The following is an 11,992-nucleotide window of genomic DNA, read 5'->3' as shown; positions in this document are numbered from 1 at the left end:
CCTCCCTGTACACACACACACACACTTAAAAACATACACACTTAAAAACATACATGCAAATATGCAATTACATAAAGAGAAGAGAAGAGAAGAGAAGAGAAGAGAAGAGAAGAGAAGAGAAGAGAAGAGAAGAGAAGAGAAGAGAAGAGAAGAGAAGAGAAGAGAAGAGAAGGCTTCAGTTCAACCTGGGGTTGACTTGTTCTACAGGGATGCGTTTCCTGGTGGCAATGTCTTCTACTGTCTCACTGCCCTCTGTGATGATACCAACATTTGCCGCAATGGCCTTGGCTGTAATTGGATGATCTCCTGTCACCATGACAACCTGGAACACAAGAAAAATAAAAGAGCTTACTACTCCAATCAAAATGTTGAAAATCACTACAAAGGATCTTCTCCGTGGCTTAATGTATGCCAAACTGAGGGTCCTTGAAACTAAAAAAGTTTGAGAACCACTGCTTTATTCAACCAGGTTCTCTCTCACCCTGATTCCAGCGGTACGACACTTCATGACAGCGTCGGGCACGGTGGCTCTGGGAGGGTCGATCATGGAGATGAGGCCGGCGAAACACAGCTCTGACGTGGTGAAGTTCATCTCATCAGGATCAAAGTGGTAACCCCGAGGAAACTCCTTCTCATTCAGATAGATGTGACAGAAACCTGAGAGGAGAGAGGAGAGGAGGAGAGAGGATTTTGCAAATAAAGAGCTGGAGAGACATGGGAGACTCCTTTTACTGAACAAACACTCTATAGCAATGAGTACTATCAGAATATAGAGCTATCTAACACTTATTTTCACCAAAGTAAATCACTTACCCTACCTTTAAGGACTTCGATACTCTATTTATTTCACACATCTCTCTCTCTCTCTCTCTCTCTCTCTCTCTCTCTCTCTCTCTCTCTCTCTCTCTCTCTCTCTCTCACCCAGCACTCTCTCGCCCAGCCCTCCCAGGTCCATGTAAGCCGTCTGGAAGGCCTCTTGCCACTGCTCGTCCAGCGGGAGCTCCTGGCCCTTGATGAGGATGGTGGAGCAGCGCTCCAGGATGCGCTCCGGCGCCCCCTTCATCACCAGGAGGTACCGCAGGTCCAGCGGGTCTTCCAGCTCGTGGACGGAGAGCTGAGGAGGAGAGAGCAGGAAGAGGTAGCAGGAAAGGTGGAGAGGAGAATAGGTTATTGTTGGATCAAAACCCGTCAGGGATTCATAAGGCTTATGATAGATATACGATATGATAAATGAACCAAGAGCAGCCGTGAGTATATACTGTAGCAAGTTGGCCCCTCAAATAATTGACAGAACACTAAGATTGTATTGATATTATAACTTAGCAATTCTTTATTTAAAAAACACCATGTCATAGTATTCACTCACCTGGAACTTGTTGGTGGAGTTAAAGGGAACCTCAACCACTTTTTTGAAGCGGTTGCGGTATTGCTCAATGTTGCCTATCGCCAGCTCTGTGAACTTCAGCAAGGCGGTCTCTGACGCGTCTCCGACCACGACCCTCTGATAAGAGAGAGAGAGAGAGAGAGAGAGAGAGAGAGAGAGAGAGAGACTTACAACCCTTTCCTATGTGGATGTATAACCATTTCTGACAGAGAATGCACAATTGTTATGGTTTTTGTAAGATGGTTTCCTGCCACTTGTGCCAGATAACATTTTCCGCCATTTTGCGTTTTCTTCAAAACACACATTTTGCTACTATTCCTACAGATGTTGTCCAAAACTCACATAAAAACCCCAGAGACACATTGTCTCTGGGGTCATGTGATCAGGATAGGTTAGGTTTGATATTTCAGATCCCATTCCAAGTGGCTATGACTGCCTTCCAAAGTTTGGGGGCCCTGGGTAGGCAACCCGGCCTGGCAGAGACCTGTGCTCCGAGGAGCACACTCTTCTAGTTCCCATTGAATTGTACATACATTGTTTTGTTTGATTGTGGACAGACAGACAGACAGACAGACAGACAGACAGACAGACAGACAGACACATCGTGTACCTTGGGAATAGGAACTCCCTCCTGGTCAGGTCTGAATATAGCTCTGTTACACAGACCAGCGACCCTGGCCAGAGAACGCCACGTCTCTGAAGACTGGTCAAAACTCTGGCCTGTGGACAAGAACACACATGACTTCCACCTTGGAACAACACTTCTGTTGAAAAAACTACAGTAAATACAACACAAAGTATGAACAGAAATCATCAAACAACAATGTTCACTGCATCATGCATTTACAGCAGAGGTTCTCAGAAGGGGGTCTGAGAATAATATATATTGTTTATAGTATAGTTGGTTGATTACTCTTAGTCTTACTCTCTCTCTGTCTCTCTGTCTCTCTCTGTCTCTCTCTCTCTCTCTCTCTCTCTCTCTCTCTCTCTCTCTCTCTCTCTCTCTCTCTCTCTCTCTCTCTCTGTGTACCTGACTGGTCCTCAGTGGTGTCAGCAGCGTGGACGTGGTTGTCAAACCACAGATGAGCTACAGTCATTCTGTTCTGGGTCAGCGTGCCCGTCTTATCAGAGCAGATCACAGAGGTGGAGCCTGGATCAAACACACACGCATGCACGGTATTACTATGTTTGTGAGGACATCAACATTTTAGGACAGATTTTATGAACAGCATTTTAAATACATTTTGGCATTTTAACCATAAGCCTAAAGCTTGAAAAAATAGTAGGTCTACAAGCTGGTAGATCAGCAATTCTTCGGTGCACGACACTGCCATGCAACTAAACTACATAAATCATGTTAAACTCTTAATTCCAACCCCTAAACCTAACCTCGAAATGTCTAATCCTATAGCCTATAGTGTGCATGTGTGCGTGCGTGCGTGTGAACTGACCTAGTGTCTCCACAGCCTCTAGGTTCTTCACCACACAGTTCTTTCTGGCCAAACGTTTGGCTGTCAGAGACAGACACACCTGGACAGACAGACAGACAGAAAGGCAGGCAGACACACAGACACAAAGACAGACAGGCAGACAGACAGACACAAAGACAGACACACAGACAGACAGGCAGGCAGGCAGGCAGGCAAACAGACAGACAGGTTAAAGTGGTTAAACTGATCTTGACGCTATATTAATTTATTTTGCTGGGGACCCCCTGGAACCCCCTCAAGCACCCCCGGGTGATCCCCGGAAACCTGAGGTAGAGAACCGTTGTGTTGTGTAACTCACGGTGACGGTGGCGAGCAGACCCTCGGGGACGTAGGCCACCACGATGGCCATGAAGTAGATCATGGCCTCCAGGAAGGTGTATCCGATGAACAGGGCCACCACGAAGAAGGTGAAGCCGAAGAAGATGGCCAGGCCGGCGATGATGTCCACAAAGTGCTCGATCTCGATGGCGATGGGCGTCTTCTCGTTGCCCACGCCGCTGGCCAAGCTGGCGATGCGGCCGATGATGGTCCTGTCACCGGTGTTGATGATTATACCTGTGGCTATACCTGGAGAGGAGAGGAGAGGAGAGGAGAGGGGAGGGGAGGGGAGGGGAGGGGAGGGGAGGGGAGGGGAGTCAAAAATGTGTGGGAACCCCTGTTATAGGTGTATACCGTATGTATAATATCTATACCTTCCAGAACGGTGGTGGAGAAGAAGGCAACGTTCCTGGTCTCCAGCGGGTTCTCATGAGTACACTCCGGACTCCTGGTCTGAGGCTCTGACTCGCCTGTCAGAGAGGAGTTGTCAACCTGACACACACACACACACACACACACACACACACACACACACACACACACACACACACACACACACACACACACACACACACACACACACACACACACACACACACACACACACACACACACACACACACACACACAGGCGGTGAAGTTATTAATTTATCCCCATTGATTGAATTTCAAGGACCCCCATAACTCTGAGAGTGTACAAATGGAACCCATTTGGTTCCCTTCGTTCCTCTCCTCACCTTGCAGCCCTGTGCGGAGATGACGCGTATGTCAGCAGGAAGTCTGTCTCCACCTTTGACCTCCACCAGGTCTCCTACGACCAGGTCGTGGGCGCTGATCAGGTCCTTCTTCCCGTCACGGATCACCAGCGCTTGCTGTTTCACAGAGAACACAGACATTTAACCCGCCTTAACCATTAGGTAGGGGTGCAACAGTTTAATACATTATTTAAAAAAAAATCTATTTTGACTAATAGTCCATCCCTATTTTGGACATGTCATCATTATACGCAAAGCATTTCACAAAATGTAAAAAAAAAAAGGAAGAAGAAACTAGTGGAAGTAGCCGATCTACAAGCTCACAACGCGTAGTTCACTTTGGGGACAGCACCTGCCATCAAGACTTCTTTTGGATGTGCGCTACCTGTCTTTGAACATGAATATCATAGACATATACCACTTAAAATTGTTTTTTCATAACAAAATAATTAATTAAAAAAGAAAGTAGCACTGAAGCGGTACGCATCGCGGTATCTGCCTTGTGTTAAAGTGATTTGTAAAACCTTGCGCATACGCAGGACGAAAATGACCGCTCCTCGTCTCTTACCATGCCATATGAAAAACAAAACAGTAATAAATCCATGATGAATATTTTCAACAAGACGTTGGCGCAGTGATACTGATACATGCGGTCCTAGGTGTGTGTTTATCGAGTATTTTATCAAGGAAAAAAATCCCAATCCCAATCAAGGACTGGAACTATCCGTTTTAGAAATTGTAACATACTCTACTATACTGCTTAGTCAAAATAACATTTTATTCACACAAAAAAAGCTATGGATTGCAGCTTTAGGTGTCATTGAGGATCTGTCCACTGTAAAGTATAGGAGGCTGCTGACCATCTTGGATCATCAGACAGACAGAGAGAACTGTGCTCACCTGTGGCACCAGGTTCTTGAAACTGGCAATGATGTTGGTACTCTTGAACTCCTGGTAGTAACCAAAGCAACCGGTTACCACGACGACAGCAATCAGAACGACAGCCAAGTACAGCTGGATGGGGGATACACAGTCATACACATTCAGTACAGCTGCTATACAAGTATTAGTGTGTGACACCCAGTGGTGGAAAGTAACTAAGTACATGTACTCAAGTATTGTACTTAAGTACAAATTTGAGGTATCTTTACTTTACTGGAGTATTTCCAATTTTCAATACTTTTACTTCTACTCCACTAGGCAAATATTGTACTTTTATTCCACCACAATTATTTGAAAAATGTAGTTACTAGTTACTTTGCAGATTTGGATTATTATTACAAAACATACATTACCCACTTCAGCTCTATTGTTACTTGTAACAGAGTATTTCTACGTTGCAGTATTGATACTTTTACTTAAGCAACAAATGTGCAGCACTTTTCCCACCTCTGTACCAAACTCACGTTGTCAAAGCAGGTGAAGTTCCCTCTCGCCAGTTCGATGCCGAAGGCGATGAAGCAGATGCACGCGGCGACCCACATCAGACACTGCAGACCCCCGGCCAGCTGCCTGGCAAACTTCACGTACTCCGGGGTCCCTTTCGGGGGCTTCAGCTCGTTGGGACCGTCCCGCTCCAGGACCTGACGGGCGAACGTGGAGGTCATGCCCTGTGTGGACGATGGAGAGAAAATAGCAAGTCATTCATTATAATAACTTCTCACTGCACCACCTTTTTGACAGGTTGTGTTAGACATAAATTACATCATTTCACTGTTTCCATGTATTTACTTTATGCTGGACTTTCACTTGTAACAGAGTACTTCTACATTGCAGTATTGATACTTTTACTTAAAGGTAGGGTAAGTGATATTTTTTGGTTAAAACAAAAAGTATTTTGTTAAAAGGTTAAAGCACTATATTCTGATAGTAATCATTGCTATAGAGTGTTTGTTCAGTAACAGGAGTCTCCCCGTCTCTCCAGCTCTTTAATAAACAGAAAATACATTTTCCGGTAGGTGTCAAAATCTCGGCCAATCAGGAGAAAGTACCCAATTTTAAGCTTCATTTTTATAGTGTTCCAGTTCCAATTTTGCCTGCTCATTTCTTAGTGTCATCACTTCCAATTTCACTTGTTTAATCTATATCCTGATTGAGTTCTCTATCCTGATTGGATAAAATTGGAAATGAAACTGAAACTGAAACCAAAATGCATTTTCTGTTTTATAAAGAGCTGGAGAGACAAGGAGACTCCTTTTACTGAACAAACACTCTATAGCAATGAGTACTATCAGAATATAGAGCTATTTAACACTTATTTTAACCAATGAAAATCACTTACCTTTAAGTAAAACATTTGAGTACTTTTTCCACCACTGACCGTACCTTGGTTATACTGGTGTTGTATCTCTGCTCGAGTTCTTCTATGGGGATCTCATGGTCGTCCTGTAGGGGGAGGCAGAGGACACTTTAACAGAACTAACCTCACCTCACCAGGCTTTCCGCAGTACCTGTGGAAAGCCTGGTTTTCATGAAGAAATGAACCATTGTGATCTGGTCGAGGCTGCCTTCCGTATCCGCTAATCTCCCCACACACACACACACACACACACACACACACACACACACACACACACACACACACACACACACACACACACACACACACACACACACACACACACACACACACACACACACACACACACACACACACACACACACACACACACACACACACACAAGCACAGTTTTCGAATGGAATTTAGTCCAAGACCGGATCAGCAACCTGCAAAGTGAATTGATGCTATAATGTCCAACAGTAGAAGACTGTGGTTGTACTGGTCAGTTGCCATTGGTCAACAGCAGAGGGCTGTGGTTGTACTGGTCAGCACCCAGTGGCCAACAGGACTGTGGTTGTGCTGCGCAACTCCCAGTTACCAACAGTAGATGACTGTGGTTGTACTGGTCAGCTCTCACAGTGACCATTAGTAGAAAACTCTCTCTCTCTCTCTCTCTCTCTCTCTCTACTCACTATGTCCATTTCTTTCTTCGCTCCTTCCAGTTTATCCTTCTTTTTCTCCTTCTTCTTCTTCTTTGATTTCACCTCCACGTCCCCACCCATCTCAAACATGTCGTACTTGTCCTGAACACAGACAGACAGACAGACAGACAGACAGACAGACAGACAGACAGACAGGCATTAGATCAACTGTCATATTGGTAAACAATTTCCACAATATACTTTTTTTTCCCAATTTGATTTAACTTATATATATATAGGTTTAGATACATAAATGTGTTTGCAAAATAGTCTTGCTACTAATATACTAATACCTCTTCTGTATTATATGTTTGTAAGATATAGCTACTCGTGTTTTTGTGACAAGACAGTCTAATAACAGCTTGGCCTTGCCATAGTCGAGCATTATTCTTGATTCTTGCCCATAGGAGTATAAATTACCTACCACTATTTTGAAGTTATCTTGTGATATGGTGCAGAAACTCTATGTACATATGGATTATTTTGTCTCATTACTGACCATGAGATTGACATCTAAATTGTTATTTTTTATCCTCTTTTAATGAACCTTTCTATTTTGTATGACCTTATTTATGTACAACTAGTCACACAAAATTAATCCATTGTTTAATTTTGCTGTGAAAAAAGATAACATCTGTTAATATACAGTACATTTGGTTGAAAAAAAGAAAAGAAAAACTAAAGAAAGATTAAGTAATTTATTTGCTGTTTCGTAACTGATTGATTAACTTGACCCAATAACACAATGAATGTTAACATGTGAATTTGATCATATAGATAGATGCCAGTTTCAAATATAACTTGTCTTCTAGACATAAAGTAGTAGTAGCTGTAGTAGTTTCTTAAAATGGAAATTGCTGAACATTTGCTGAAATCTAAGGATACATTATGTTTGACTGTTTTAACATTATAATTGAATGGGACGTTTTGACAGCTAGAGCTTAAAATTAAACTCATTATTACAAAACCAACAGCCAACCAGTGTGAGGAGGCTAAAACAGTAATGAAATGTATGTATCTTATATTAGTGGCTAAAAGCCTGTCTGCTGGAGGTTAGTTACAGGTTAATTTAGCTTATTGCACATAAAAGATGTAATACATAAAATAAGAAGAAAAGAAAATGTACAGTACATAGGGATAGGGAAGAGGGTATAGTAATGTGCTCGAGTGGCCAAAAAACTCCACAGGGAGTCAGGTGGCCTTCCTGTGATTCTTTACGATAGGAAACACAACAAATGAAGCATCAATAACAATAACAATACTACTGTATCACCATATAACTACACAATGTACAACTGTTATTAATATTATTATACATGTAAAGTGTCATTATACATGTACATAAAGTGCTCACACACTGTGATGTGACACGTTGTGAGCTTGTAGCTCTGCTACTTTTGAAAATTGAACAAACAGAAGAAATTATTGTCAAAGTATGATTATGATCACAATATCGATATCATCGAGTGGTGAGAAATATTGTGATATTTGATTTTGTCAAATAGCATTGGCACATTCCCAGGCCCTACATTAGTCACACATTGTGGCCTAAATTTTTGATTCAAAGTCTTGTATAAAATAAACCCTCTTAAGACAGTTTGACATCCTACCGTTTTACTCATGGCTGCTGGTGTTCTTGGGGACCCTAAGTCAATTGAGGTCCAGACCACTCGATCCTTCTTCCGCCCCGAAATTTTGGATATCTCTTAGATCCACTTCCCTTACACACACACACACACACACACACTCTCTCTCTCTCTCACTCTCGCTCGAACACAATAAACACAAAGAAACAGGACAGTCGCAGAAAAACATTTATATGCCATGAACCTCCCCTATTCACTTACTTTCTGTCTTTCACACACACACACACACACACACACACACACACACACACACACACGCACACGCACACGCACACACGCCGTATACCCTTCCTAATACCTGAAGTGGCGGCAATGTCACCCCTTTCCAGGTCACCCACAACACACGCACGCACGCACGCACGCACGCACGCACGCACGCACGCACGCACGCACGCACGCACGCACACACACACACACACACACACACACACACACACACACACACACACACACACACACACACACACACACACACACACACACACACACACACACACACACACACACACAGAGACTCCTTCGTGTTGACCAGGTATCTCTTATCTTCTCTCTGCACGTTTCTGCTGCTGATATACTGATTGGAGTAAAGATCATAGGTACAGTGAAGGTTACTCATAAAATACCAATGTGACATTCACCAACACTCATTCTGCCCAGTACAAACCAAGTCTTCCACCAAGCGCCACTGGGATAGTTTTCTACCGTTGGTCGCTGGGAGCTGACTAGTACAACCACAGTCTTCTACTGTTGGCCACTGAAGTGTCTCTTACTCATTATGTCATTGCTCTAAGACTATTTGGTAGTATTTACTATTTATATGGCTAAAGTGTAGGCTAGTATTATATACATCTGATCATCATTCCTCCTTATTCTATGATAAGAAACTCCGGTAATGGGAGTGCAATAGATTATTTCAGCTGCTATACCCTCTGTCATCGGTTCTGCGGCTTCAAGGGCCGTGTACCAGTAAGCTCCAACACAACTACTTCCCCCAGACCAGTAGTTCCCAAACTGGGGTGCATGTTTGGGTCAACAATGGTTGACATTTTCCAAGGTTTTTCAGAAATATCTCAAACAGCACATCTACAAGTTCACAATGTCACAATGCGACAAGTTGTGAGACTATTATCAGCTATTTTTGCTATTCATCATACAAGAAGTATACGTGGTTAACATGTCTGAAAAAACAATGTGTGCGTGTATGTAATGCATATTTGTGTGTATGGGCATGTGTGGGACTCTCAGTTTTTAAGATTTTTTTTGGGGAATCATAATTGCCCCAGACAACTAGGTCTATGAACATTTCACACTAAAGGCCTGTTGCCTGATTACACGCACACATCTACACACACAATCACACAATGTTTGGATTTTTTTTGAAGATCTGGACAATGTTATAAATGTTTAGCCCAATGATGTGCCCACAATAGTGTTGCCAGGTTGAAAGTGGTTAAAGCAGTGCCGTCAAATCATGTACATGGAGACCTTAAGGTAAACAGGATTCCAGTCCAAACAAACATGGCACCAGCCATTTCACTAATTAGTCCCCCCAATTAGTGAAGGTGTGTTAAATAAGTGAAGCTGTAGAGTCTGGTTGCATAATGTATGGCATGTGATTCAACACCACTATTTCAGAGTAAATGAACATAAACCTCACAGCAACTAACAATGATGATGCTTGTTGTGTAGGCCTACTTACAGTTAATTGTGGGGTTAATTACCAACTAAGCAGCAACAACACAACAAACATTAACGGCAATGTAAACCAGCGGTGGAAAAGGTACTCACATGTTTTACTTCAGTAAAAGTATCAATACTGCAATGTAGATGCATACTCTGTTACAAGTAGAAGTCCCGTATTAAAAATGTACTTCATGAGTAAAAGTACAAAAGTAATGGCATCAAAATGTACTTAAAGTACCAAAAGCAGAAAGTACTCATTATGCAGAATGTCCCATTTCACAAGTTTTCAAATGTATAAAACTCTTTTGAAAATAGCAGATCTGCAAGCTCATAATACGTCGCATTGCATTGTGAGCTTGTAGATCGGCTATTTTCAAATGGCCGAAATATATATCGGGTAATGTATGTAGGGTAATGTTTTGTAATAATAATAAATATCTACAAAGTAACCAGTATCTAAAGTTTTCAAATAATTGTAGTGGAGTAAAAGTATAATATTTGCCTCTGAGATGTAGTGGAGTAGAAGTAAAAGTACTGAAAATAGGAAATACTCCAGTAAAGTAAAAATACCTCAAAATGTTACTTAAGTACAGTACTTGAATATTACTTAGTTACTTTACACCACTGATGTAAACTCAATCTCTTATTCATGGTCTAGTTATTTACACTTGAAACCATAGAGTGATTAAGTCATTTGACTGCTAGTTCAATTGTAATTTCAGTTGTCATTGAATTACTTAAGTCTATCAATTATTTGGTGTGTAATCGAGGACAGCTTAGTGCACTGTAGAACGAAAGGTTCTGCGGGCAGGCCTTGCTGTGGTCTGATAGGCTGTTTACAAAGCTACATTATGACGTTTACCTGCGTCAGTAATCCGGTGAAAGAGATATGAACAGCCTTTGGAACGGAGACCCACTGCATTAACCACATTAACCCTGGCGTCCATGTTTTGGGCATGTCAAGATATTCAAAAATGTTTGCTATTTGCCATAAAAGTATAGGGCTATAATAGGCAAATACAGCATGTATGTGTAATACTGTGTCTAGGCCTAATATTACACAATTTTTTGGGCAAGCCATTATAGGTGAAAACATATTTTAATACCCCAAAAATAGCTGATCTGCAAGTTCACACCGCGTTACGATGGGACGCATTGTGAGCTTGTAGATCTGCTATTTTTGCCGCGTGACACATCGTATGACAAAGTTTAAAATAATAGGGCTTAAGTGATAAACGTAATGCTTCAAACTAAGCATTTTCCTATAAGTAATCCTTCTGAAGGGACGAGTGAAAGTGGAGCTGGGGTCACCCTGTCCCGCAGTGTCCCGGGTCCCACATCAGAGCTGGGTAAATAAGGGCCCTGCAGAGATAAGCCGTGTTTAACAGACTCCTGTACTGTGCGCTGTGTATTGCAGAGTCACAGCGTTATCAAGGTAATGTTATCAGCTCACACACGTTATTAAACCACGCATTAATGGGAGGAGAGAAAGGGTCTAACGTAGAATAGGGTGGAAGGGCAGACATGTGGTTCAGGAAAGACAGGAAATGTTTCAGAGCCACAAAAGGCCTGTGAACAGAATGTTTGTTATTATCATCACCAAACCAGGCCTGCTTCAGTAGACAGCTAGAATGACGTCAGAAGGTTGAATGGAATTGGGTGCTCGGGTGCCATGCACAGGGACAAGGAGGGAAGCTAGGCAGGGAGGGTGATCTTTGTCAGTACACGTAGGC

At 42.5% G+C, this 11,992-nt stretch overlaps 1 protein-coding gene across 1 annotated transcript in view; it reads right to left on the bottom strand.

The window, feature by feature from the left end:
* The window catches only part of LOC311041526 (potassium-transporting ATPase alpha chain 1-like), a 15,899-nt gene extending 7,133 nt beyond the window's left edge, over positions 1-8,766 (bottom strand). Inside the window, exons 1-16 of the mRNA XM_084051934.1 lie at positions 8,541-8,766; positions 6,922-7,032; positions 6,273-6,332; positions 5,354-5,557; positions 4,848-4,961; positions 3,930-4,064; positions 3,567-3,684; positions 3,173-3,441; positions 2,836-2,914; positions 2,415-2,534; positions 1,995-2,104; positions 1,367-1,501; positions 922-1,114; positions 482-657; positions 186-322; positions 1-5 (exon numbers count right to left, since the gene is read on the bottom strand). The exon at positions 1-5 is cut by the window's left edge and continues 146 nt beyond it. Coding sequence (XP_083908060.1) covers positions 1-5; positions 186-322; positions 482-657; positions 922-1,114; positions 1,367-1,501; positions 1,995-2,104; positions 2,415-2,534; positions 2,836-2,914; positions 3,173-3,441; positions 3,567-3,684; positions 3,930-4,064; positions 4,848-4,961; positions 5,354-5,557; positions 6,273-6,332; positions 6,922-7,032; positions 8,541-8,552 — 1,978 coding nt within the window. The 5' untranslated portion in view covers positions 8,553-8,766. The remainder of the gene's footprint in view (positions 6-185; positions 323-481; positions 658-921; positions 1,115-1,366; positions 1,502-1,994; positions 2,105-2,414; positions 2,535-2,835; positions 2,915-3,172; positions 3,442-3,566; positions 3,685-3,929; positions 4,065-4,847; positions 4,962-5,353; positions 5,558-6,272; positions 6,333-6,921; positions 7,033-8,540) is intronic.
* Between the last annotated feature and the right edge of the window lie 3,226 nt (positions 8,767-11,992).

Source organism: Gymnoscopelus microlampas, assembly GCF_963454915.1.
Source record: "Gymnoscopelus microlampas genome assembly, chromosome: 3".
In the NCBI taxonomy this organism is placed as follows: Eukaryota; Metazoa; Chordata; class Actinopteri; order Myctophiformes; family Myctophidae; genus Gymnoscopelus; species Gymnoscopelus microlampas.
The sequence above is the reverse complement of the archived record's forward strand: the minus strand, read 5'-3'. Positions and strand labels throughout refer to the sequence as shown.